The sequence below is a fragment of the Chionomys nivalis genome, chromosome 7, assembly GCF_950005125.1.
Source record: "Chionomys nivalis chromosome 7, mChiNiv1.1, whole genome shotgun sequence".
Lineage (NCBI taxonomy): Eukaryota > Metazoa > Chordata > Mammalia > Rodentia > Cricetidae > Chionomys > Chionomys nivalis.
Window position 1 is genome coordinate 50,852,435 of NC_080092.1, and position 27,116 is coordinate 50,879,550.

General features: G+C 51.9%; 1 protein-coding gene and 1 non-coding gene across 9 annotated transcripts; both read right to left on the reverse strand.

The window, feature by feature from the left end:
* Positions 1–538: 538 nt before the first annotated feature.
* Positions 539–27,116, reverse strand: Chd3 (chromodomain helicase DNA binding protein 3). 8 transcript variants are annotated; one of them, XM_057773664.1, is made up of 40 exons: positions 26,843–27,116; positions 22,383–22,495; positions 21,652–21,822; positions 21,326–21,447; positions 19,791–20,074; positions 19,429–19,559; positions 19,117–19,267; positions 18,761–18,936; positions 18,195–18,425; positions 17,812–18,015; positions 17,140–17,351; positions 16,454–16,585; positions 15,599–15,698; positions 15,075–15,266; positions 14,734–14,934; positions 14,169–14,306; positions 13,783–13,904; positions 13,464–13,637; positions 12,950–13,091; positions 12,599–12,730; positions 11,675–11,792; positions 11,334–11,458; positions 10,908–11,139; positions 10,406–10,572; positions 9,809–9,986; positions 9,345–9,410; positions 8,744–8,829; positions 8,452–8,585; positions 7,796–7,940; positions 7,465–7,627; positions 6,837–6,958; positions 6,596–6,731; positions 6,394–6,495; positions 6,117–6,248; positions 5,444–5,552; positions 4,289–4,421; positions 3,862–4,057; positions 2,716–2,879; positions 2,338–2,464; positions 539–1,761 (listed from the first exon to the last, which is right to left on the reverse strand). In XM_057773664.1, exons 1-40 carry the CDS (start codon positions 27,102–27,104, stop codon positions 1,640–1,642), a joined length of 6,147 nt encoding a protein of 2,048 aa, XP_057629647.1. In that variant the 5' UTR covers positions 27,105–27,116; the 3' UTR covers positions 539–1,639. The 8 variants fall into 8 exon arrangements, with proteins under 8 accessions (XP_057629647.1, XP_057629642.1, XP_057629643.1 ...); XM_057773659.1 differs by having other exon boundaries at positions 3,816–4,057; positions 18,761–18,954; XM_057773660.1 differs by having other exon boundaries at positions 3,816–4,057; positions 18,761–18,954; positions 19,117–19,255; positions 21,326–21,450.
* LOC130878891 (small Cajal body-specific RNA 21) lies at positions 8,197–8,335 on the reverse strand. Its single transcript, XR_009057507.1, has one exon. It is a non-coding gene; the product is annotated as a small Cajal body-specific RNA 21 (non-coding RNA).

Below are 27,116 nucleotides of genomic sequence, written 5' to 3' on the forward strand. Positions count from 1 at the left end.
ACCTTTCTGCTTCGCAGTGGAATTGAACCTGTGGAGCAGTAGTGACCTCTACTGACTCTGTGTGGAAGCAGTGACTTGGAGGTGGAAAACAGTTTCGGTGTTAGGCACCTCTCCCTCTCTGCCTGCCACTTGGCATTGTGGCCTCAGGGATCCTGCTGCTCACCAGCTCCACACTGAGCTCGTGATGTGGTTGGTACTGGGAAGGTCTTCCACACTCGGAAGGCAGAGGCAGGTGGATCTGAGTTCCAGCCAGGTCTACAAAATGAGTTCCAGGACAACCAGGGATACATAGAGGGACCCTTCCAGTGGCAATGGGGGTGTATGTGGCTGCTCCTTTGATTCTTGAATGGTTCAAGAGATCAAAGCCAGCTTTGGCTACAAAAGAAGTTCCAGGACAGCCAGGGCTAGAGAGAAACCCTGTCTCAAAATCCAAAATAAAAAGGGGGGGAGTTTATTAAGATGAAACAGTACAAAGCAATAATCTTACTTTCCCTCCATACAAGAATTCCCCCTCCGCAGGCAAAAATGACAGCACACAGAAAGGAAAGTATAATTTATATGTACAACTGATAACCTGATACAGAAGAGGGGATTGGGACAGCCCAGGAGTGGGAGCGAAGAGACTGGGAAAGGGGCAGCAAGGAGGAAGTGGGGGTTCCCCATGCAAACTGCCGCTCCCTGGCCCCTCCGTGGAGGGGAATGTGCCCATATCTCCCTAGCCTGTTAGCCACTATGTTGCTCTGGTCCCACAGGCAAGGTAGTCTCCTGACTAGGCGCCTGGCCTGACCTACTCAAATTTAGTCTGTATCCAGGCCTTGAGGAGGGAGGATTTAAGTCCCCCAGAAACCTGAGCCCCAGAGTGGGGGTCTTCCCCCATGTGTGGCCCTCTGTATTCTCTCCCACCCTTTCTAGGGTTCCTAGAACAGGTTGGGAAGCTCCTCTTTGGCTTGGGGGATTATCACCCAACCGTTACTCTTTGGGGGGGGGGGGAGGTCCATGGTCCTTGGTCCCTAGGGAGGAGAAAGGTTCCTAACGCAAGATGCTGGTACACACAAGGTGACTGAGCCACCAAACAGCGCCTTTATTCTGAGGCTGAACAGCAGTCAGCTCCCTCTCTCGCAGCTGCACTCTCCATGTGGAAGAGGCAGCCACCTCTCCTCTCCCCTTCTTTCTCCGGTGCTATTTCCATCCCTCTAATGAAGTCCCCTCCTCTCTGTTGTTCTTCTCACAAAGTTCCTACAGGCCAGGCAAGGCTAATCCCCCCACTTTGGCAGGAGGCAGAGGTGGTACTGCAGGAAAGGACTGGGGAGGTGCCACCTCTTCCCTCCCGACAATCATTTAGTGGGAAGCTGTGTATTTGGTGTGGGGAGTAAGGGTACTGGAAGACCCTGCTAACCATCTCCCGCCCAGGCCTCTTCACACCAGCACAGTCTTCAAGGTTTGGTGGGAAAGGTGTGTGGAGGTGGAGAGAGATAGGGGTCCTTCTTGAAGGGAGAAGTTAGAGAGGGGCGAAAGGGCTCCTAGCCCAGCGGTGGCCCAAGGGGTGGGGAGGGTGGAGGGTTGGCAGCAGGCCCCAAGGCCTGAGATGTGGGTCGGCTCCGGGGCCGGGGCCTGGGTGAAGGGCAGGCCTGAGACCCAGTCAGTCGTCTATACAGATCACCTCCCCTGCTCGGGGCTCCTTCCGATCCAGCCCATCTGACACCAGCGCCCCCATCATTTCCTTCTCTTTCTTCACCAGCACTGGAGGGCCGTTGGTGGTGGCTGTTTGGGGAGACAAGTTAGGAAAGGTCAGCCTATCCTTACTGCCATGTCACTTCCTGTCACTCTGACTCGTCTTATAAACGTAGAATGACTGGAGGGACCCTCCTCCTCAGATTCCTCTTGTGCCAGGATGCGGCCAGGTTTGACTCCCCAGCCTTTCTGAATTCACATTCACTTCTCTAAGGAAACCAGGTAGAGGGAGTTCGAGTGGGTGAGGCTTTGGGTTTCTCAGTTTTGTTTTGTTTGAGAAAGAGTCTCTCCACATGGCCTCAGAGATATCCCAAGTGCTGGGATTAAATGCATGAGCCACCACACCAGGATGCTTTCTCACACAGCCCAGGCTGTCCTGAGGACTCTCAGGAATCCTGCCTCGGCCTCCTGACTGCTGGAGAGTTTTGTCACGGGGATAGAAGAAGAGATACAAGGAATGGCTGTAACAAGCCCAGAACTACTCTTCCATAAAACAGTAGACACTTACAAGGAAGAGAGACGGGTTTAAAGCAGGACAAGGAAGTCAAGCAGGGACGAAGTTTGGCAGAAGTGAGGGAGAAGCAAGGAGTCAGAACCACATCTAACCTGTGATGAAGGACCCGGCAGGCATCTGGCTGTAATTGGCGCCTGCGGCGGCCAGGGCCCCTACGGGTGCGGCGCTGAAGGCTGCCCCGTATCCCGGTGGAGTGGCGTAAGGACCCGGGGGAAAGGCCTGGAATAGAGAGCAAGCTGAGGTTAGTTAGTCCATAGTCTAGAGGAGAGGAATGATGCTCCAGAATGACTAGAGGTTGTGGTGCAGGCAGGGAGATTCAAGGTGAAGCCTACTGTAACAGGTTGTTTCTCCACATATGTAGAATTCTGATGGAGTGTGTGTGTGTGTGTGTGTGTGGTGTGTGTGTGTGTGTGTGTGTGTGTGTGTGGAAGGGGCACTGACAGGGTAACAAATTAGGGAAAGAGGGTTACCGGTGTGGGGTGAGGCTCTGTGCCCTTGCTGGCCAGCCGGCTGAGGATGCTGCGCTCGGACATCTGAAGGCGGGCTGCGATGGGGGGTATTCGGGACAGCGTGGCTGGCAGGCGGGTCACATCCGCCTTCATGTCGCTCAGCAACTCCTCCAGCTGGTTCAGAACTGGGGCCCGGGCCACAGAGAAAGAAGAGCAAGAGAAAGATGGAAAGAGAGAGATGGAGCCAGAAAAAGTGACAGTCAGATGGACAAGTACAGTCAGAAAGAGAGGACACAGACATGAAAGGACCACAGACCAAGTAACAAAAATGACAGGAAGTAGACAGAAAAAGAGTGATTCAGAGGAGGAAAGTTTCAGGCCAGATACCACATAGGACAGATGGAAATAAAGAAGAGGAAGGAATATGGAAAAGAGGAAGGGAAAGACATTGGAAGACATGGGGTCGGGGGTTGTCAGAACATCCCATACGGGAAAAGGGAGGCTTAGGGGTTGGGGATCGTGGGGAGGAAACAGGAGGCATGGGGTAGTATGATTTAAGGAATAGGTTTTAATACATAATGGGGGAGGGAAGTTAAGGGTCAGCATTACACAGAAGGACCTAAGGCAGACATGTTCTGTTAGGTGGTTAAGATGGCTCTGGGACTTAAGCTACAATTATCAAGGTAGAAGGATATGGGAGAAGAGGTTGAGGGTTAAGGAAAGTTTTATGGGGTACAGTCAAAGGTGGATAGGCAGAAATTTTTACTTCATGGGATAAATGAGGTGCTAAGATAGTGATCCGTGGTATCAAAGCTAAGAAAATTTGTGTATAAACACACAAGCTAAAGCTATCAGGATCGTGGCAGGTACAATCATGTGGGCGCACTCCCAGGGATGAGGTCTCACTGAATGAGGTGACTGGTACCTACTGGTCACTGATGTGAACCCTATCTATCAGGTAGGGAGAATGGGCTTGGACAAGGAATAAAGGTTAAAACCCAAAAGGATGCCAGCTGGGTCAGAGGTGGGGTTAGAGGTCAGAGGGGAGTGGTTCAGAGGGTAGAGGGGTAAGGGGCCAAGGGGTGTGGGTAGATTTTAAGGGGTGCGGGGTGAAGACTTACGCAGCGTTGTGGGCCCTCCCCCGCGCGGGGCCACCGCGGCCCTTACCCTTGTGCAGGACGGCGTTGGCTGGCTTGTTCCCTGCCAGCGACTCCTTGGAGAGGTGCTGGTGGCTCTCGGCTAGGCACTCGGCCTCGGCAAAGCGGGCGTGGAGGGCCATGGCGGGGTGCGCTGGCTCCTGTGACAGGTTCAGGTAGGCCGCCCGCCGCAGCTGCTCCTCAATCACCAGCGCCTGCTCCAGGAGCTAAGGGCACAGGATAGAGGTGAATACAGAGGTGAGCAGAGGGACAGGACACAGCACTAGAGAGCTACTCCATCCCCACTCTTGGCCCAGGAAATGCCACATGCACTCCAATGCAGACCACAGTTTCCATCACTTGGGTCTCAGTCAACTCTCAAGATGCTAACGCTTCCTTTAGATGACTTCTGACCCAAGGCCTTCTTCACCCTACTTCTTTCCTTTTTTTATCCCCACCTTGAACCTCCGGGCCAGGAATTTATTTTTCATCTCCAGGAAGTTCCCCTTATTGGCTTCAGTTTTGAATGGTTCATTGATAATGGCGAACTGAGCATCGTTCTGGATGTCTTGCCACCGGGCATAGCCATGACTGCCAGCGGAGGAAAAGGAACTATCAAGGAATTTAACTGAATGGTCTTGACTGTGAACATTTCTTCTTATTGGCCAGATTTCCCCAGACTGTGGTACAAGTCTCTGCCCTAAGTGTAGACCCTTCTTCAACCCGTAGCTCCCCTCTGTCCTGGCTAGTTTTTCTCATTAGAGTTATATGGGGAGTGGAACCTCAATAGAGAAAATGCCAAAATAAGGTCTGGTTGCAGGCAAATCTATAGGGCATTTTCTTAATTAATGATTGATGTGGGAAGACCCTGCCCATTGTGAGTGATGCCACCCCTAGACAGGTGGTTCAGGATGCTATAAGAAAGCAGGCTGAAAACCAGCCTACAATTCACAATTCCAGAGAACCTAGACAGCAATGAGGACCCTAAGAGAGACATACATGGATCTACTCTACATGGGGAGTAGAAAAAGACAAGATCTCCTGAGTAAACTGGGAGCGTGGGGATCATGGGAAAGGGTAGAAGGGGAGGGGGAAGGAAGGAAAGGAAGTGGAGAAAAATATACAGCTCAATAAAAACAATTAAAAAAAAGAGAGAAAGAAAAGAAAGCAGGCCGAGCAAGCCAGTAATCACTCCTCCATGGCCCCTGCATCAGTTCCTGCCTCCAGGTTCCTACCTTGAGTTCCTGCCTCAAGTTCTTGCCCTGACTTCCCTGGAAGACGCATTTTAAGTTGTCAGATGAAATAAACCCTTTCTGGCCAGGCGGTGGTGGCGCACGCCTTTAATCCCAGCACTTGGGAGGCAGAGGCAGGCGGATCTCTGTGAGTTCGAGACCAGCCTGGTCTACAAGAGCTAGTTCCAGGACAGGCTCCAAAACCACAGAGAAACCCTGTCTTGAAAAATCAAGAAAAAAAAAGAAAAGAAAAGAAATAAACCCTTTCCTCCTTAAGCTGCTTTTGGTCATGTTGTTTATCTCAGCAACAGAAACATGACCAAGACACCTTCTCTCCCAGCTGAGAGACCTTTCTTAATCGTACATATGTACAAAGGATACAGGACGATCCCAGCCAGGAGCCAATAGTCATGTCTTCGGTGCCAGATTTCGTTGAGCTTCCCCGAGGAAATAGCTGCCCTCTCTTCATTCTGCCACAGTGTGTGAAGCTCTGCGAAGAGAGAAGCATCAGAGGCTTGTGACCCGCATCTACCCCAGTAGGCTTGTATGGATGGAAAGCTGAATGAGGGCAGAATGCTAAATGCTCCCTAGGAACTGTGAGTAGGGTGTGGGTAAGAGAGGTGGCTCAGTGGTTAAGAGCACTTGTTGTTCATACAGAGAACCAGAGTTCAGTTCACGGCACCCACCCAGTAACTCACAACCATCTGTAACTATAGTTACAGGGATTCAGCACCCTCTTCTGACCTCTAACAGTTTATACACACGTGGTGCATACACATACATGCAGGTAAACACACAGACACATAAAATAAAACTGAAAAAAATTTAAAAAGTGGGAAAACATTATGTTAGGCAGTAAGAAATAAAGTTAATTAAAAACAGGCTCACATTAGGATTAAAACAAAAAATTGTATTAGAGATGAGAGGGAAGGCCCATTGTCAGCATGCACCATCTCACTGAAGGACTTGGAATTCAATGGAGCAGGCAGCCTCGGGCACAATGAGAAAGCCCAGAATGGACAGTGAGGAGCAGGTAACAGACAACAACTCGCACCTGTAAAACCACCATCGGCAATATTGAACATGAACCTCGGCTTCTCCACTTTCTCCTCACGGCGCCCATTGGACCGTGGCTCATCTCGAGGAGGCCCAAGTCGGAGCTCCCGCTCAGCTCTGACATCCTCTGCTAGGCCACACAAGGCAAAGCTCACACCTCAGGACAGTCTCTACTATGTCCCAGGACTACTTAATACACAAACAACAACCCACCCAAGGCTCCACCTCCCCTGATTCCCTTAGGGACTCAGGTATCCAGTCCTTACTCCCATTACCTCTCTTGCCCAAATCCCCTGTTTCCCCCTCCGGCCTCTCCCTGTGTTCCTGTACATCCAACGGTTTCTCCTCCCCCCTTTCTGCTGGTGTTGGCTCTGAGGCTGTGGAAAGAGTCAAAAGATAGGAAGGGAGGATGTTACTCTCATCCCAACTCCAGAAGATGGAACTCCGAAACTCCAGAGCACTGGGATAATCACCCACCGGACTTCTCTCTGTCTCCTCGGTACCCAGGTTCAGGCTCCACCTCTCCAGTCACCCCTGGTGCTTCATCCTCTAAGAGAATCTTCCTTGGTTCTAGCCGTTCTCCAAGTGATGGGGCTGGGCTGGGAGAATCAACCTGGTGAAGGACAGTGGAGTCCAGATGAGTTAAAGGTAGCTAGTTATCAAGACCCCTCCAGACCTTCCACTCCGCCTCCTCAGAGAGATCCAGGTGTCCACACACCTCTGTCTCCATCTTTTCCCCCATCCTGCTATTCTTCTCTGGCTTCTCTTCTGGGTTTTCAGTGTCATCCTTCTCCAGAGGTGTCCGTATCCCATCTCCTTTCTCACTCGGAGCGGGAGTAGCTGTGGGGAAGGCAGAGTGCTATGGTTTGGATATGGCTTAAGTGTTCTCCAAGGGTTGGTTCATGTGCTGACCTTTAAAGCCCAGTGTGAGGTACTAAAACAGTAGATACTGAATCTAAGGACAGTATTTACAGGTGGGTTTTGGAGGAAATAATCAGGATTGGGTAAGGTCAGGGGTGAAGCCCCCCCACAACTGAATCCTGTTGACTCTTAAGAAGACAGAGAGGGAAGAATCTACACGCATGCTCTCTGCATTTCAGCATGCGATATCCTGTGTGACCTCGGGATTCTGCAAGCAAGAAGGTGATCACCAGATGCAGCTGTTGACCTCAAACCTCTAAAACCATGAGCCCAAATAAACCTATTCCCTGTATAAAGTTGTTCATCTTCATGTATCTCATTACAATCACACAAACAGCCTAATTCGGGGAACCAGGAGGGGAAGCGGGTCTCCCACCCTGAAATCCGACTGCACTTCCTCCCCCATCATCCTGACTACCAATTACCAGGTTTAGAGGTGCAAGGACTGTTGGTTGTAGACGCCTCGGGGGTGGTGGGAGATGTTTTGGTTGGGGAGGAAGCCCTGGAAGAGCGCTTGGAGTCAGCACTGGGGTCGGGCATGAGCTCCGGCACTGACCAGCGTCCATTGATGTGCTCAAACTCTTGCACCTGAGGAAGGAAGTGCGCAGGCACAAGGGTCAGTAACTGGTGCTGGTGTGCAGGAAGCCCTAGTCCCTCTGTAGCACACCAGCCGGACCTAGAAGGAAGAGATGAGAGACAGAGGAAGGAAAGAGACCAAGCAGCTGCCCAGACGCTTGAGTGAGGAAAGACTGATACCTTCTTCTTCACGAGAGACATGACTCCAATGCGGGTCAACACCTGCTGGCGGCTCAGCCCCTCCCGAGGGACCCCATCGGCAAAGGTTTCTGAGCCGTCTGCTCCAGGTTCACAGAGATGGCGCATGAACAAAGACACATAGGCCCTGAAGAGCATGGGGGTAGAAGGAAGATTGCAAGGTCTAAGGGGGTGTTCAGGCAATGAGGGAGATGCAGAGATCACTGACCTCCTGAACTTTAACTCCCCATAGGCCTCTAGCTTGTATCTTGCTCCATGTCCTAACTCGTCCATGGACCTTCCCCATCAGCCCAGCCCCCCACTGCATCTCCTGGGACTTGGCCCCATCAGTCGGTTTTTCATCCTGTTCACCAGCTCCTCCTGCCAAGTTATCATGGCCAAGTAAATGTGAGGCCAGGCGAGCCTGGGTGAGGGTCCTTCCTCAAACACCCCTCTCATGAGAGAGAGGCCTGGCCCCTTTACTCTAGGCTCTGTTGAGGGGAAGTGGGGTAGGCTGAGCCCACATCCCAGGAAATTGAGCCTGGACGTGTTATAAGGTAGGAGGTGGCACTCAGCTGAGTAAGGTCACATCATATGGTAGCCAAGACAAGAGAGGAACACCCAGAGCTCTGAGCCCCACTGAATTCAACCCCACTCACTTAAACTCTTTCTCGGTCTTGCCCCTCAGGTCCCGCACTAGCCACTGTGTGGTGAAAGCGTCCTGTGGCGGCATCCCCCAGCGCATCACAGCGTTAAGGAACGCCTTCCGCTGTCGGGTATTGAATCCCAGTACCTGAAGGTGGGGCGGGGCAGGGCCAGGATTGATTGATTAGAAGTCTGAAGTCCTTTCTACCCCTGGTGGCCCAGTCCTCAATCCTAATCCACTCTCCACCTCCTACTGCCACCATTTTCTCCTTAGAGACCACGCAGGGGCCTGGGCCAGAGTCTCACCTCAATGTTCCCCCCAACTCGAGCCAGCAAGGGAGGCAGCGGCTTGTCCTTTTCATTTCGGAGCTGCCTCTTTGACTGTCGACGCCCTAAGGGGAAGGGTGGCACTGGTCAGTGGTCACCACCCCCCCTAAGGCCGCAGTCTTCCTCTGCACCCATTCCCGTAATACATAAAACCTGGGGCTAGCCTGTGCCATGTTTCTAATTCTCTTCCAGGCATGTTGTCAGCAATACTACCTAGCAAAGCTCAAAGAAGTCATATTCAAAAATTAGTAACAAAGATCTGAGAGACAATGTTACTCATGGGAAAGTAAAATAACAATCTTCCTGTTTAGTTTTGGCATATGTGTGTTTGTACTTTCAGATGAGGTCTGTGTTGCCCAGGCCTCCAATTCCTGAACTTGAGCGATCCTTTCTAAGCCTCCTAGTATCTGGGCCTGCAGGCATGCATCAGCAGGCTTCACTACCTCTCTCGACCTGAAAGCATCTGATAGCACAGGGCTGGATGCTCCAAATGTGACACAAAAAGAAAAAAAAAGTGGGCTTAGAGAAAGCTAGGAAGTGAAACTGAAAGGCTGAGACAGGAAGTCAAGACAAGAGCCACCTTCAGGACGCTCGTCGAAGTCCTCATCCTCCTCCTCCGACCCCACTGAGTATTCTGACTGGTTATCTGTGAGGACAGAGGGGTCCGTGGTCAGCGGTTACCATACTGGGGCCCTCCTGGACATTTCTCCACCTCCACCCAGGCCTTGGTCCTGCTGGAGATGCATCCTTTAGCCCTATGTCCATAGCCATCTTTAGTCTCTGGGTACCTCCTATTTACCAGAGGACTTCCGTCAAAGCTACTCTAAGACTACTGTGAAGTCCCAGGGTCTTCATAGCCTTCCTCTATAGTCACTAGATAGTGAAATCTCCACAAATCCATCTGGCTTAAAAAAGTTCCTCTCGACCCTTCCAGATCACTGGCCTCTTGCCTGCTCTATATAGCCCTGGCCTCCATCAAAACCTCCATCAAAGCTCTCTCCATCACATCTTCCCTTCCCATCTCTGGTCAGGGGCAGCCCTCACCTTGATCCTCCTGAGCGGCATCATTGTAGTTAACCTGCTTTCGAACCCGTTTGCCCTTGCCTAGGTTTCGGGCAAGGTCTTCTTGCTGCTGCTCATAGTGATGCCTCAGCAGCTTCTCCCAGTAGTCGGGATCCACATTCTCCTCCTGCTTGATGATCTCTCGCTCGATCTCCTCAATCTGAAAGGCAGCAGAGTCAAGGCTGGCGCCTCCCTCTCACTTTGGCTGCATCAAACTCCTTCTCTCTTCTACATAGGCCAAATCCTGCTCAACGCTGCCTGACCTGTCTTCGGGTCTGCATCTAGCTTCTGGACACTGCACCTTTTCTCATCACCTCTTCCTTGCAATGTGCTGGCTCCGCTAAATCTCTCCTCCACTTCCCCTTGCTTCCTCCCACAGACTCTAGTAGCTCAGAACTTTCTGTGCCCATGTCTCTCTCCAAAGTCCAGTCTCATCTATCGGAGCGAGAAATTGTTTGAGGTCTCCTGCTGCTTTTTGCTGGGGGCCAGGGTGAGGGAATAATCCAAACTAAGAGTGCAGAATTTCACTGCCCTTCAGAGATGGCCTTGGAGACAGGGTGTGGCCCCAAAGCCTCTCACCTTGTCTTCTTCACGCACAACATACTGTGCCACCTTGAAGGAGCTGAGATACTCATTCATGTTCTGCACGTCAGTATCCTCAGTTGCATCCTGGTTCCGGTCCAGCAGTCGAGCGATGGCTTCGTTGTCATAGTGGATCACACTGCTATCTTCCTCCTTATTCTCTCCTGGCAGAGACACGGACAGAAAGGACTTGAGGCTCTAGCCAGAAGATCAGGCAGCTTAGGATGGGTGAGCTTCTCCACTCTTCCTCCTCACTGAGCCCTGGAAAGAACCGTTCCCATGACATGGGAATGCATGTCAAGGGTTCTTTGCTTTGTTTCCTTAGGTGGCCAGCCCTTCTCTCAGGACTACTAGAAAGGTTTTTTTTTTCCCCTCACAGGCTGAGAGAAGTGGTTTTTTTGTTTATTTGTCTGTCTGTTTGCTGTCTGTTTCTTCAGAATGTCCTTTCCTTAGAGGAGAACAGGGACTACCTTCAGGAAGCTGTAGAAAAAGCTCTCACCCTCATTTTCGTCCTTGAATAGCTCCTCAGTGCCAAATTTGAGGATGTCATCCAGCTCCTGCTTAGACATGGAGCCGGCCTTGGAGCCCAGGCCTGGCCTCACCACCAGATGTGTCAGCATCATTTTCCTCTTCGCCACCTGTGTGATCCGTTCTTCCACAGATGCTCGGGTCACAAAACGGTAAATCATCACCTTGTTGGCCTGGCCAATCCGATGGGCTCTGCTGAAGGCCTACAGCAGCAGGAGAGGATGGGGATCAGCCAGGGGAGTGGCACAGAGAAGCTGACACACGGTCAGAAAAGGAGGCTGGTAGGGAAAGGCCTTCTCCTTTTTCCTCAAACCCACACCTGAGCAGGACAGCCTCCTCCATAAACCCATATCAACCTGCTGAATGTTAAGAGGGGATTTAGGGTGCAGGTTCCCACCTGGATGTCATTATGGGGGTTCCAATCAGAATCGAAGATGATGACAGTGTCAGCTGTGGCCAAGTTGATGCCCAGGCCCCCAGCTCGGGTGGACAGGAGGAAGCAGAATTGTTGGGCACCAGGAGCTAGGAGGTGAGAATTAGGCCAAGTTTACCACCAGCTGCTAGATGCGCTAACTATAAATCATTATATCCCAACTCCAAAGTCTAAGTCTAGATGCTCTAACTATAAATCATTATATCCCAACTCCAAAGTCTAAGTTTTCACCATCCCCCATCCCAGGACATGGCTGAAGTTCTCAGGCCTTCCATATCCACAGGGACCAAAGTATTCATCCTCACCATTAAACCGATCAATGGCCTCCTGCCTAAGAGCGCCAGTGATGCCACCATCGATGCGTTCGTACTTGTAGCCTTCATAGTCTAGGAAGTCCTCCAGAAGGTCTAACATCTTGGTCATCTAAAACACAGGACAGTAGGAGTCCAAAGGTCATGAACAGTAGCTTGGGTCTAGTTCCCCAAAGTAACAAATCCCCAAGTCTTGTACTGAAACCCACCCTGCTTCAAGCTCCCAGGAAACTCACACCACCTCCCACGTTCTCACTGTTCTGGTCAAACTCTTGATTTAAGACCATTTCTTATAAGGCATGGGTTCTCTTGAGACCCATGAAAAGGTTTCTGAGAAACTTATAAATATTTTGAAAAATTCATAAAACTGGCCTGTGGCTTTCTCCAAAGTGGAAGACACTTTCATCAACATCCTAATGTGCCAGCATTCCCTCCCTGTATTTTCTCACAAGACTGACGACTATACTAGTCTTAGAACAGGGATCAGATGCAGGGATGAGCCAGGCATGTCAGGCCTTTTGTTTCGTGTTTACAGATGAGGATTTGCTGTGTCGGCCTGGCTGAGAGGCATGCACCACCTCAGCCAACCCAGACCTTCCTCATTTTATCTTGTTTTCCAGAGCTAGGGATCAATCATAGCCTCCTGCAAGCTAGCAAAGGCTCTCCCAATGAAGCTTCTCCAGCCACTTGTCCTCCCTTTTCATTATTTGAATACAGGGTGTCTCTATGTTTAGACTGGCTTCAGCCTCAGCATCCCAACTTCAGGGATCACAGGCATGTGTTGCCTTGCCTGCCTGAATCAAGGCATGCTTATGAGCAGGATCTCAGTCTTTCATACTAGAGCAGCCACAGGAATGAGGACAGGGCTGGCGAATGGCAGCAGAGGACAGCGATGGAGAGAGCAGGCAAGACGGGCACCTGTGAGAAGATGAGCACTCTGTGTCCTTGCTCCTTCAGCTTTCTCAGCATCTTCTGCAGCAGCATAAGCTTCCCTGATGACTTAATGAGTGCCCCGCCCTCATAAGCCCCGCTGGGCAGTTTTGGAGACTCCTGAAAAGTGGAGGAATGGAGAAGAGGGTCAGGAAACATACTCCTTACTCCTGCTACTTTGCCTAGAGAAGCCAAAAGCTTAATACAACTCCCACACTTTTCAGTTCCTACCCTTCCAAGGTCAGAACCTGGGCCCAACAACCCAGCTCCACCCCTCTGCTCAACACAGACCCTCCCAGAGAAGCAGCCAGGTGCTCAGCTCCCTGCTCATAATGTTACCATGGCAGCCACAGGGAAGAGGTACGGGTGGTTGCAGCACTTCTTAAGGTCCATCATGATGTTAAGCAGGGACACCTGGTTCCCGCCGCCTCGTGAATTCAAGGCCTCGAAATTTCGAGTTAGGATGTACTTGTAGTATTTCCTAAAGACCAGGATAGGGATATACAAGGGATAATAAGAAAGGAATCACTTCTTTTTCATTTTTCTTTCTTCCTTCCTTCCTTCCTTCCTTCCTTCCTTCCTTCCTTCCTTCTTTCCTTCTTTCTTTCTTTTGGAACAGGGTTTCTCTGTGTAGCCCTGGCTATCCTGAAACTCACTATTCTGGAACTGTAGTCCAGGCTGGCCTCAAACTCAGAGATCTATCTGCTTCTGTCTCCCAAGTGCTGGGATTAAAGGCAAGGGACACCACTCCCAGCAGCAACCACTTCTAATATGCTACTTGGTCCCAACTTTTGGAAAGATACTATCACCCAAACCTCACTCCCAAGTAGAGAGAGCCTGTCCCAAGTCTCACTTCTGCATGGGGCTGAGCTCCACTCGGACAATGAGCTCCGTCTTGGCCGGCATGTTCTTAAAGACATCTGCCTTGAGTCTCCGCAGCATGTGTGGCCCCAGTAAATCATGTAATTTCTTAATCTGGTCCTCTTTGGATATGTCAGCGAACTCCTCCAGGAAGCCCTCCAAGTTACTAGCAGACACAGAAGTAAAACAACACACAAGATGAGAGGTCCCTGCTCTGATCTCAGGCTCTACTTCTTACGTCAGATGAATCTTCTCCTGGAACTCCTGGTGCTGCCTTTCCTCCCTGCCACCACCCTTAGCGAGCCACTTACTTAAACCTCTCGGGAGTGAGGAAGTTCAAAAGGTGGAAGAGCTCCTCCAGGTTATTCTGGAGCGGGGTCCCCGTCAGCAATAGCTTATGATCTATCTTATAGCCATTGAGGACCCTGAAAAACTAGAAAGTGAGACAGGGACAGGCAGGAGAAAGGGTTATCAATGGCAAGTGATTGCCTCACCTCACAGACATTTTCCTATTGCCAGCTCCTGAATTCCCATTTCCCTCCAGATCAGAGACCCCCAAATCTCTAGCTTCTCCTAACACAGTCCTGTCCCCAGATAGTTCAGGAACCTTCCTTCCAGGCTACAACTCCCCCAAAGGATTTGATTTAAGGATCAAGACACATGAGGGTGCACAGGCTCCGTCTGGAACCTCACTCACCTTGGACTGGTTGTTCTTGAGTCGATGAGCTTCATCCACTACAAGACAGGCCCAGCGGATGGAGCCAAGTGCTGCCTGATCGATGGTGATCAGCTCGTATGACGTCAGGAGAACATGGAACTTCACCTGAGCCTCTCTCTGCCAACATAACCACTTCCCATTCAGCTGCCACTTAACACACACCTACCCACACCCCCAGCCCTCACCTTTTACACATATCTACCCACACCCCCAGCCCTCACCACTTAACACACACCTACCCACACCCCCATCCCCCACCTTTACACACACCTACCCACACCCCCAGGCCCCCACCCTTTACACACACCTACCCACACCCCCAGCCCCCACCCTTTACACACATCTACCCACACCCCCAGCCCCCACCCTTTATCAAGAACCATAGCTCTCAGTTTCCACCCCCATGCCCAGTACTGACAGACTCCGGCATGCTTCCAGAGAGTCTACGATAGAGTACAGAGGCACAAAGACAAGGAGAGGAATTCCTTGTTGGAACAAAGAAATGAGAGATCCAAGGATCTTGAAGCAGGAGACAGAGACTCACCTTCATCTTAAAAGCTTTCTTCCCGCCTTTTATGGCATTATCCTCAAAGGAGAACTCATTTTCTCGAATAATGGCCCTGCTGTCCTTATCACCCGTGTATGTGACCACATAGAACTTGGGTGCCCACATTTGGAACTCTCGTTCCCAGTTGATGATGGTGGAGAGTGGAGCACTCACCAGGAAGGGACCTTTGGTGTGGCCCTGGGAGTCAAGAGTGGAATCCCGTTAATCCTGGTTCTAGGACTACACACCAGTCTGCCTGCTGCCTGCTAAAGCCTTCCATCCTCCATGCCAGGCTAGGCTAGGACTCACACCCTCGGGGCCTAGACTCCATCACACACCTCCTTATAGAGTGAGTAGAGAAAAACGATGGTTTGGATGGTCTTGCCCAGGCCCATCTCATCAGCCAGAATGGTGTCAGTGCCTTGGGCCCATGAGAAGCGCAGCCAGTTCAGCCCCTCCAGCTGGTACATGTGTAGCGTGCCTCCTGTGGCTGTGATGAACCGTGGCTGGGTCTCATATTTCACTGTAGGCTGAGGAATGAAGACATCACAAGGTTCAAGGGAGCAGCTCAGGGTTCTTCTGCTCTGTCCCAAGCTGGATTACAATTTCCTAAGCTACGGCCTGAGTTGAGTTGTAATCTTCAGACTTCCCCCCTTGGCTCCTAAAGCAAACCCAGCACTAGGAAGGGCTAGCTCAGAAGGGAACTGGGCTCCACTTCTGGAAGCACTCCAGCTCCCACAGCAAGTCCCTAAGCCCTCTGAAGAGGGCAAGAGTACACAATGGAGACCAGCAACTGCTCAGAGCCGCGGATGGCTTCGGGGAACTCAGTCCCACAGCTGTAGCGACCAGAGAGAGAACTTACATCATTAGTAGGTGAGCTGGGAGGCCCGTCTCCCTGCAGCTCCTTCTTCTTCTTCTTATACTTTCGAGGCTGTGCAGGGTCCTCTCCCATAATTAGCTCACTGAGGAAAGAGTGGGTGTCTGAGCAAGGCCTGGTCCTGGGAAGCCCTCCCACTTTCCTAAATCTATTCCAGATCTGCCTCCCTCTGCCTAAAACCTCTGCTCAAATTCTCTCAGTTTCTTTCTCCGAGGATTTTTTTTAAATCTAACTACATGTAAATTTTGTGTGTGCATGCACATGTCAGGACCTACATGCAGAGGTCAGAGGACAACTTGTGAAAATGGTTCTCTCACTCCATGTGGATTCTAGGGGATGAAACTCAGGCTGTCAGGCGGAGTGGCAAGTACCTTTACCCACTAAGCCATCCTGTGGCCTTCTCCCAAGCCTTCTCCCCTCACTATACCTTGAGAGTCAATCCTTCTTCTCCAGGTAACCTCTTACTCATTTCTCAGACCAGATCCCATTTCCTCTTCTCATGTTTTTATATTTAGTTTATTTTTATTTATGTCTGTGTGATTTTTATGCACATGTCTGTGTGGTGGGTACCCTTAGAGGCCAGAAGGAGTCTGATTCCCTGGATCTGGAGTTACAGAAGGTTGTAAGCCTCCAGATGTGGACGCCAAACTCAGATCTTCTGCAAGAGCCCTTAGCTGCTGGGTCATCTTTCCAGGCCCAGCCAGATCTTACTGCTCTTCCCCAGACTACTACTACCAAAGCCATCAAAGGCTGAGCCCAGGCTGCCACTGCCCTGGCCTGGGTCTGCATAAAACTGCATTTGCAGCCTAGTTTTCAGGTTCTTTGCACTGGCTCCCTCACCGATGTCTCCAGTAGCTTTGTTTATGGTCTTCATATTCAGGGATGTTCATCTCATCCTCCTCCCATGTAGACTGGTCATAAGGCAAATCCTTCCATTTCACAAGATAATGGTAATTCCCCTTTTTATCCATACTGTTGGGCAGGAGGCCAAGAGGAGGAGCAAGAGAGAAAAATAGTATGGTCACATTGCACAGCGTCCTAGTAAATAAAGTGCCAACAAGCACAGCATCTGCCACCTTAGCCTTCTCAAGATGGTATGTAAAAGTCAGCCATCACAGCACATCCCGGAGAGCCCCATCACTCACTGACCCAGACAGGATTTCTGAGTGTCTAATATGACACTCATGGGTAGAGGCACAAGTGAGTGAACCGACAAGTACCCCATCTGATCACTCGCGCTCTGGCATAAATGAGCTAGTGCTAGGCAGAAGTAGAACCTACACTGCGAACACTCACAGTTGGCTTTCCTGTCCCATCCCCAGCCCTATGCTACTAGAAACAAATAAAGAATCCTGGGCTGGGCTTTCCTCCTGGCTTCTCAAGTGCCCTAGAAGAACAAGGCCAGAAGGACTGGAACTGCAGAAACAGTTACCAAACCTCAAGTGGTCATTTGGTGTATGTAGGGCCGTCGCCAGAGTAAGAACATGTCATGGTCCAGGTGGGCCTTTCCAGGGACCAAGTCTCACCTGTGGTTGATGATGCGGTGGACGGTCATCCACTCTGGTTTGATGCCAAACCGGTAGTACTTCTCCTCCATCTCAGCATAGTGAGGGTCCTTCACCTTGCGCTTGTCACTCTTCCCGTCATCCTCACCAGAGCCATAGTCCAGGGGTGGCGGCTCATCCATGTCATTTTTCCGTTGGTAGTTGCGATACATTACCAAGTGGAAGATTTCCAGCTGAGAGAGCAGAGAGGGAGGAAGAAGAGACAGCGTCCAAATTCAAAAGGACAAACGGCAGCAGGGAAGAGGCTAGCCATGTGAGTTGTAGAGAAGGGATCTTTGAAAGCAAGTGGATAAAAAACAAAGAATAATAAAAGCAATAGTGAAAAATAAATAAAACTGATAGGACAGAGTTAGAAGACCAGGCCTGGGGGAGCAGTTAAGGAACGTAAGAGGCAAGACAAGGGGGATTAAGACAGCAAAGACGGATAAGAAATAAAAAAGTAAGAAGGAGAAGGCCGTGAGGAAAGGGGTGAGAACTACAGAGATGAAATAAGACCAAAAGAACCACAGAAAGAGTGCGAGGCCTGAGGCCTAACCCGAGGGGGAAGGAGATGGAAACCCAGAGGAGAGGGGAGGAGCGAGCTAGTGACTGACAGCAGAATCCTGAGGGTAGGACAAGCAATAGCCTTTGTACCTGAAGCTCCTTGGCCCAGGAGCAGTGCCAGTAGGACAATCCCACCCATTTGACAAAGAACTCTCGCTCTGATCTGCCTTGAAGAGGACGAGGGGGTGGGACGTCTGGACCCCCGTCTGTTTGCTGGGGTGCTGGCATTGCAACAGGTGGCTCCCCCCATCGCCAATGCAAGATCTTCTGAACACGGCCCTTTAGCACAGGACACTTCAGGATGGACACATGAGAGAAAACGGAAGGAAAAAGGCAAGGAGAGCCTCTTGTTAGGTAGGACAAAGGTACAACAAAGGGTGGGGGCTAAGAAAGGAAAAGCTCAGTGTTTGGGACCCAGGCAATGGGTGAAAGTTGGGGACCAATGGTGAGGTTAAGGACAGAGCCCCACTTACTGTACATCGCGGGCACAGCCATTCACCGTTGGGGATGTCAGGCAGTGGGGGATTCAGACAGTGGATGTGGTAGGAGGAGATGCAAGCGTCGCAGCACAGCAGCTCCCCACCGTCCTTGCACACTCGGCAATACTCCATGTGATCGTCCTCTTCCTCCTTCTCTCCTTCCTCCCCCTCCTCTTCATACTCTTCCTCCTCCTCCTTGGCCTCCCATTGTACCCCTTCTTTCTCCTGGGAATCAAGAGCAGAAAGAGAGAGAGAGAGAGAGAGAGAGAGAGAGAGAGAGAGAGAGAGAGAGAGAGAGAGAGAAAAGATAAGGAGAGACTGGAAAATTGAGGCAAAACCAAGATGACTGAGTCCCAGAAGTGCACAGAAATCTCATGGGCCCTACCAAACAGGTTACCCCCATTTTCCAAAAACACTGGCTCTGCCGAAATAGGGTTTGATGAAAGGACCCAATCAGGATTCCAGAATCTTGTTTACCTATTGCCAAGAAGCCCAGAAGACCATAACAGAAAGCAAGAAGAAAAGAGATAGGTGGGACCCTGAGGGCACCAGGTACTCACACAGTGGGGACAGCTCCATTTGCCCTCAGGAGCCCGGTCAAGCTCAGGGTCAAGGCAGACGAGGTGGTAGGCACGAGGGCAGGTGTCGCACAGAATAATTTCCCCACCCTGCTGGCACACCTCACAGTAATCCTGGTGATCCGTCTCGTAGCCATCAACCTCCTCCTCCCCGGCCACTGCGGGACAGCCCAGGACTGTCATATACCCCAGTCAAGTCAAAGGGAACAGAAAAAGAAAGAAAGGGATTCAGGGGAGACAGAGAGAAGGGTTGAATAGAGAAGTCAAAATCTGAAGTAAGAAAGACAGCAAAGGAAGAAGAGGGTGGACAGAGGGGCTCACACAGGGACAGCCCTTACCCTTCTTCTTCTTCCTTCCTGGCCGGCCTCGCTTCAGTTTCTTGGCACGGACAGGGCCATCAGGCCGGCCTGAGGCACTATGGACACTACCACTGTCCAAGTCTGACTCCTCAGCTTCTGGATCCGGGCCCTCATCGCTCTGGAAAGCATACTGCCCATAGCCCCGCTGCCGTCAGTGAGGCATGCTGGGTTCTGCTCACCACCTCCTCCACCCCTAGACTGTGGGTTCCCTGCTCAGCTTCCCTCATGGACTACCCATGGATCTCAGCCCTTGACACCAGGATGTTTAGCAGAGAGGGAAGAGCCACTCACCGAGCCTGCCTTCTTCCTCTTGCCACCCAGCAGCCCCAGCTTGATTTTGAGTGGTGCCATCTTCTTCCCTCGAAGCTTCTTGCGTCCATCAGGTACTCGGGGGCTCTTATTCCGCCTCTTGTGGCCTGGACCTGAATGAGAATAGGGAGGAAGGGAGAAAACCCATAGGCCATGACACATCCTGGAAGAACAAGAGTCACGGGAACTCTGGACTGCGCCGTGGGCTACGGCTTTCCTTGTGTCCCCTTCACGGGCAGCAACCCCCTCTCCCCCCAGCAATCAAGGCTGGGAAGGCTTGAGCTAGTCATGAAGCCATGCAGTTTGGAAAGCAGGGAAACAGGTTGGAAGATGAGGGTTCCTACCTTTGCCCTCTTTGGTTTTGGCTCTTCTGATAGGTGGGGGCTGGATTTCAGGAGCAGGGGGTGGTGGGAGGGCAGGAGGGGGTCCAGATGGTGCTATGGGAGTGGCTGGGGAGACAGCAGCTGACACCTGCTCGGCTACAGCTGCTGCCGCCGCTGCCGCCGCCGCCACAGCAGCTGCTGACCCTTTGAAGGGGTTATTGGCGCTGAACTCTCTCCACTTGGCCCCCAGGATGGTCATCATCTTCGACATTGGGATCTTGGGATTCTTCTTAGCAATTAGGGGCCTGGAAATATAGAAGCAGAAAATCCAGACCTTTCACAGATGGTCTGGGAATACTGCCATCTCCCCATATCAATTAAGTCTGTGCTAACTATCCTGGGTGGGGGGAATATGTCCTATTAAGAAAAACATTAATTTAAGTAATAAATTAAGCAAAAAGAAAAGGAAAATAGATCCTGTTGCGCACCATCCTCACAGTGGCACAACGGCACTCTCGCTTTGATTTTTCTACATTTTACTGAATTCTATGGAACTTGAAGAAAGTTTCCTTTGGGATAGTTTGTGTGTGTGTGTGTGTGTGTGTGTGTGTGTGTGTGTGTGTGTGTGTTTATTGAGACAGGGTTTCTCTGTATAGCCCTGCAGTCCTGGAACTTGCTCTGTAGACCAGGATGGTCTCGAACTCACAGAGATCCACCTGCTTCTGCTTCTTGAGTGCTGGGATTAAAGGCGTGCACCACCACCGCCCAGCCTCCCTTGGGATAGTTTGAAAGAGACAGACATTGCATCTTCTTCAGAGGTGTGTGTGTGAAAATCCTATGAGGACACCTGCAACGCTCAGTGCTGGGAAGCAGGCTGTCTCTAGCAGGGGTATAAGCAAGACATCACTAAGGACAGCTACCAGTTAGCATCTCTTGAGTCTGGGTACCAAAGGTTTTGAGTCTAGGTGCAAAAGGCTTTGCATTCAACTTCCCACCAAATCCACACGGGCTCCTACAAAGTATGTATCATTTCTAGTTTACAGATAAGGACACTGAGCACCAAAGAAATTAAGTATCCTGCCCAAGTGGAAGCCAAGGCACTAAACTGCTGTGTTAAACCTCAGTATGGGCTTCCTCCATAGCTAAAATCCCACTGCTACCAATGCATGATGTGTTGTTTCTAGGACTAAAGAAAAGGTTGTAAAGACTTGAAATAAAAACTCTTAGACAACGGTGTCACCCAGGTCTAGTCTAGAGAAGCTACGGCGAGGAAAATGGAACTATTGGAGCAGAAGACTCGATCCTTCCTGTCCTCACTACCTTCTAGTTCTGGAAAGTTTTCTAATGTAGTACTAGACTCATGACTTCTCCCCTCACAATCTTAAGGAAAGACAGACTCTTAGCTGGAATTGACAGATCCCAAACCAAGAGTAGACTGAAATTACGTGCAAAATGTGTGCATATGCCGTGAATTTCTCTGAAAGCATTTTCTTAGATTTTAAGTAGATTCCAGAGAGGCCCAGCCCGCACCCCAATATTAACCATTCTCCCCGTACCTCATGAACTGACTGAAGGCTTTATAGTTGGTGAGCGTGTGGTAGTCCTCCTCGGAGAACACGTGCTCCACATCCTCCAAGCCCCAGGTCAGAAGCAGCGCAGCTGATGACTTCTGTTCTACCTGCTGATGGGGACAGCGGGTGTGGGGGGTAAAGTGGGGCGCTTGGCCCCTCTCCTCTCACCCATCAATGTCTCACTCAGTCTCCACCAACTTCCTGACCCCTCCGCAGCCCAGGCCCCGTGCTTTACCAACCCCAGTTCTGGCCGCACCCCTCTTCACCTGCACCTCTGATGCAGACCCCTCACTCTTCCTAACTGTACTCACCTTTTGCCCCCCATCTCCTTCTCCCCTTTTCCTCCTCTTTGTCTTTTTCTCTTTTTTTTCTCGGTGCTTCCTTCTTCGTTTCCGACCTGGTCCAGTTCCATATTCGCTGCCTCCACTCTCTGACTTCTCCCGGTACTCATCTCGCTCTGAGCCAAATTCCTCTTCACTGTCCTAAGGAAGAGAAACAAAAATAACATCTATTCCTTCTTGCCATGTGCCAAGAACTGTTCTTAGCACAAAACATATTTTATCTCTTTCCATCTTTACAACTATCCCATGAAACAGTAATTGATCTATAGTTATTCACTTTTTTACAGAGGAAATTGAGGCACGGGGAGCTAACTAAACTGCCCAGGAAAACAGAGGACTTCTAGGCTCTGAATTCAAGTAATCTTCTTCCAAGACCGTGGTTTTCTTCTTCCCTCTGTATTGGGAATTAAACCCAAGACTTAAGCATGTAAGGCAAGTTCTGTACCACTGAGCTGTCCCTCGGCAAGCCAGCGAGCTCTCAACTGTTTCTTTCAGATTGCAGGGCCAGTTACAGTGAAAGCTGGATGCTTTACCAGCTTGGAGCACGTGAGGTTAGGGTTCCAGGTCCAGGAGATGTAGATGAAATAAAGGAGGGAGGGAGTGGAGCCTTTTGACTTTAAGAACACCTTTGCTCAGAGAAGATGTCGTCTCTGGGAAGGGGACCCCACCTTGTTACAGCATAAGGGACCCTTGGTACTCACGAGCTTCTTGCGTTTCCGGGGCTTGCCTGGCTTGTTTTCCTTCTGCTTTTTGGGTCCTCGCTTTCTCTTCTTCACACCCAATGCTGAAGGCAGCAGCCGGATATCATCCTTATCTTTGGAGAGAAAAGCACCAGAAAACCTAAACTTGGAGCACCCGAATCCCTGAGGTTCTTTATTGTCCCCTTTCTTGCCGACTTAGTCACACTCTCTAGGAACCCAAGCATTAATTCCTCTAAATTTCACTGCCCTCCAACGGATGCAAACAGAGTGTTTCTAGTACTCTGGGATCCTCTGGTTCTGAATGGGAGGTCAAGGGTCAGAAAGGAAAAGCAGCCAAGCCACTCCCTTTTCTCCCCTCCTACTAACAAGGGACCAGACTCTAGGCCACCGGCTCAGACTGTGGCAGGTTCTTTCAGTCCTCGCCAGGGCTCCTCCTGCCTTCCCCCTCACTTTGCCAGCTGGCAGCTTGCCCAGGAACTGGGGAAGCCATGCCCAGCTGCTGGCCTGGCCTGACCCCAGCACTTGGAGTAGGGAGACACAAGCTGGCAGCTCCCTAAGCCAGATGCTGAGAAGGGAGAGCCAAAGGTGGACACCCGGGTTCTCACACTAACACCCTGGGGCTCTGACATCCTTTTTGCCAAGAGGGAGGCCTCTATTTACATTTTCTTGAATAATCACCCCAACACAGCACTGGAGCAAAAGAAATTCTCAGCTAGTCATTCTACCCTCTTGCCCACGGGACCAGTACCTGCCTCCTTCATACCCTAACTCAACAAAACGAAGTCTGCGCAATTCCCTGAACAGTCCTTCTCCCAGAGGACTGGAGTCTGCCTCTAAATCTCTTCCCAGAGGCTGTGCCCTTTATCCATGGCCTTACCTTTCACTTCTGTATTTTTCTCAGACATGCACACACACACGCTCACACATACACATACACACATTACGGGGACACAAACAAGGATATAATCACAGACAGACACACGTGACATGTGCAGTCTCAAATTCATTTACACACACACGCATGTACACACACACACACACCTGTACTTGCTTCAGCATAGCTATGTCCCTGGCTCTCTCCCCAGAAGTTTCTGACAAAGGGCTCAGGACGGGTCCTTCTCTGATATCCCACCACCCCATTCTCCCTGACCCCTGCCAGTCTGCTGAAGCTTGGAGACCAGAGTGGTTTCTTGCAGAACAAGCCCTAATGCCCCACAAACGGATGTCACACAGAAACGGTGCTCTGGTTCACCTACCACCCCCACAAATCACTAGACTAACCAGCCAGACCTGTCTTGTCCAAGGAAAGGCAGCTGCAGCCAAAGGGGAAAGCCAGGGCTTGGCCCAGGCTCTTGCTCTAGGACACACAATCCTCCTCTTAACAGCCAAGAAAATTAGCCACAATTAACACCCCAGGCCTGGGTTTCCGATCTGATGCTACCTTTCCTTCTACCTCCACCATCCCGTGTCCCTGTGAGCGAAGACACTCTAAGATGGGGGTGTGGGTATGCAAAGAGGCTGCCTGCCGAGAGGCCGTGTGTGAAAACTGATCCAGGGCTGTAACAGGACGTCAGACGTCATGCCCAGCAGCTGGCTCCCCTTAACTCTAGGGACTTGGGTTAACACGTACATGGAAACGAAGACCGCGGGGCAAGTGGCAAGGGCAGGCCAGGCTACGCCAACTGGCTAAGGATCAGGGAAGTGGCCCGCCGGGTCACCCTGGGTGTGTGGGGCGAGTAAGCCTGTGAACTCCACTTCCCACCCAGTCCAGCAGGAGGTTCTTGGTTTTAGGCCGACATCGGTGGCCAGCAGAGGGGAAGAAAGGCGAGGAGAGGCAAGGGAGGGTAATAAAGCAAATCTAAGCCCCAACCTCTGTCTCAGCAGCTTCTCAATGCTGGCCGCGAGCCCAGACTCTCCCACATCCCGGCTCAGATCTCGGGAAGGTGGGGAGGGCGAGGGCGGAGTCTGGCGGGAGGGCCTGTGGGAGGAGCCTGGGTGAGAGCGTTCCTCCCGCCCCTCTCTCCTAATCTCGCCATCAATCTCTCACACTTATATTTATTTTTTTCTCAAATTCCCCTCCCTCCCCCACAACGAACCTCCATAATAGGTCTGCCGCACATGCGTACTGAATGCAGGAGGTGGGTTTGTATGTTCAGACCTTTTGCAAAGAAACTACCAGAATTTTCCGCACCACCCACAATCATTTCCCCACCCCCATCCGCACCCCCCAAGGAATCACATCTATATATTATGTTATATTATTTCTCTAGACTTGCCAGAAGGGGGAGGGGGAAGAAATGAGGTTTTTTTTTTTCTTTAGCTTCCTGCTCCCTTCCCCCACCAACACGAATGCTATTATTTTAAACGTTTAACAATGTAAGGAGACTGGAGCGAGGGGGGAAGGGATAAAAATTGGTCTTGGGTAAGAATGTAAAACAAAATGGTGAGAATCAAAGCAGTCGCAATGAAAAACAATGGAAGGCTCTCACGAGTACAAATTCATATTCCAGAAAGAGACGAGGGCGGGCAGCCTGAACAGGGCTCCTTAGAGGAGACTTATTTTCCCCACACTTGGGTAGACGGATAATGAGTACGCTAAAAATATTTTTTCGAAAGTTTTGCCTCAGAAAGTCATCTGAGGGGGTGTATCTGGGTCACTTATTTGACTTGGAGGGCTGGAATGGGGGATGAACTTGCCCCGGGAGACAGAGGAGGTGAGGTTTTATTTCAAATATAAAAAATGTAAAAGCATTTGACGTTTCTCAAGGGTTCAGAAAGCAAAGAAGGGGGAGGGAGGACGCCACACAAAGACCCATGTCGACCTTAGACTCGTTCATTCTCCTCTCTTACAGGCACACGGTTCCTGGGATCAAAACCAGACCCGAGTTCCGAAGAGTCAGGCGAGAGTTACCGGTCCCCAGACTCACCTGACGAACCTCTTTCCCCTCTTTTTCACACCTTGCCGCAGGCAGCCCTGCGGGCAGCCCTCTCCCCAGATTCTTTCATTCCTTCCCCCACCCTCCGCCCTCCAAGCGAATTCTGCGGGCTCCGTGGAATAACTTTTTTTCTAAACTTTCCCCCTTTTTCGGGTAAGCCTAGCAGGGGTAACGACCTTTCCCCAGAAAAGCATTAAACACATTTATACCCCCTCTCCAAAGGCTATCTCAACATGTGCAACACAAAGTCACACTGGCCAATATGATAGTTTCACAAATAACGTTTGGAAGTTTGGTGCATTTGTGCTGCTCGGCCGCCAGAGACTTGGGGGTGTGGATGTCCCCAGTCAGAGGTTACGGGCACCTATCCTAAAGAAGACAGAAATCGCTCCACCGGGGGAGGGGGGTCTGCTGGACGTCTGTCCCCAGCACAGCTGGACGTGCTGCTCAGAGTGCCCGATGACTTGTCATCTCGGAGAAGGGTGCTGAGTGACGGTCAAGCACAGAGCAGCTGGGTGGGCAGTTCACGCCCCCCAACGTGGTCAGGGTGTGTGGGTGGGTGGTTTCATCAAAAGAGTGACAGTGAATGGCAGCCACGTGAGAGTCACAGCTGGGCAGTTCGGCCACCCCAGACTGACGGGGTCACGGGGGAGGGGGGCCTGCACTTGACACAAAAGAGCCTGGGGCAGAGATGCCGAGGGTGGGGCCCGGGGCATCAGGCTCCCCAGACACTCTCCTGTCTCCCCTAATCTGAAGTGACCTGAGATCTCCACGGCCAGCTGGGGGTAGGGGAGGGAGGGTAGGTCTAAGTCTTACTCCAGGAAGTGGTCTGCGTGGAGTGTGGTCACCACCTGCCCCTAGTCATCAGCCGCCACAAACATTCACACGCCCCCTCCCCCGCGTGCCACCGCACGCCCCTGAGTTGGCGGGCACCAAAGTCCCTGCAGGTGGAGGGGCTGGTCCGCCGGCCACCGTCCCACCTCTGCCTGCCCAAGTCCCGTGCGGAGGACGTCGGGTGGCCGTCGGCGCCACCCACGGAACCCCACTCAGCTTCAGTGTGACCCCACCGGGGCCGAGCCCGAGGGGCGCTCACGCGGCCGCCCCTCCCCCACGCGCCCCTCCCCCCACGCCGCCGTCCGGTCGCCGGGGTCTCCGCGGTCCCTCGCTCGGCCTGGGAGGGGGCCCCGGCTTCGCCGCGGCCGTTTCCTGCCTACCCCCTCCCCGCCGAGGGTGAAAAAAAAAAAAAAAGATCTCCTCCCCCGAAAGCCGCGACCAAGTGGCCCGGTCCGCGCGCGCAGCTCGCTCCCAGCGCTCTCCAGCCCGGGCGGCGGCGGCGACCGCGGTAGCGGCGGGGGAGGGGTGCGGCGGGGGAGGGGAGGAGGCCTGGCCCCGAGGCCGCTGCCGCCCGGACCGCGGGGCCCGTCTGGACCGGCCAGGCGCCCGGGACTCGCCTCGGCTCGGCCGCACCGTAGGTGCCCGGTCCGGCGGCTCCGCTCGGGCCCGGGGAGTCTGGCGGACGCTTACCTGGCGGCGGGGGCGGCGGTGGCGGCGGCGGCGGCGGCGGCGGCGGGAAGAGGTGGCAGCTGGGGGGGCTGTGGCGGTCGCGGCCCCGGTCGTGGCCCGGCCCGCGCCCGAGTACTCCCTCTTCGTCCTCCTCCTCATCGTCCTCGTCGGCCGCCTCCACCTCCTCCTCCTCCTCGTCGCCCTCTTCTTCCTCCTCTTCTTCCTCCTCCGACACCACCATCTCCTCCTCCTCCTCCTCCTCGTCCCTCAGAGGGGAAGCCATCCTGTGGCTCTG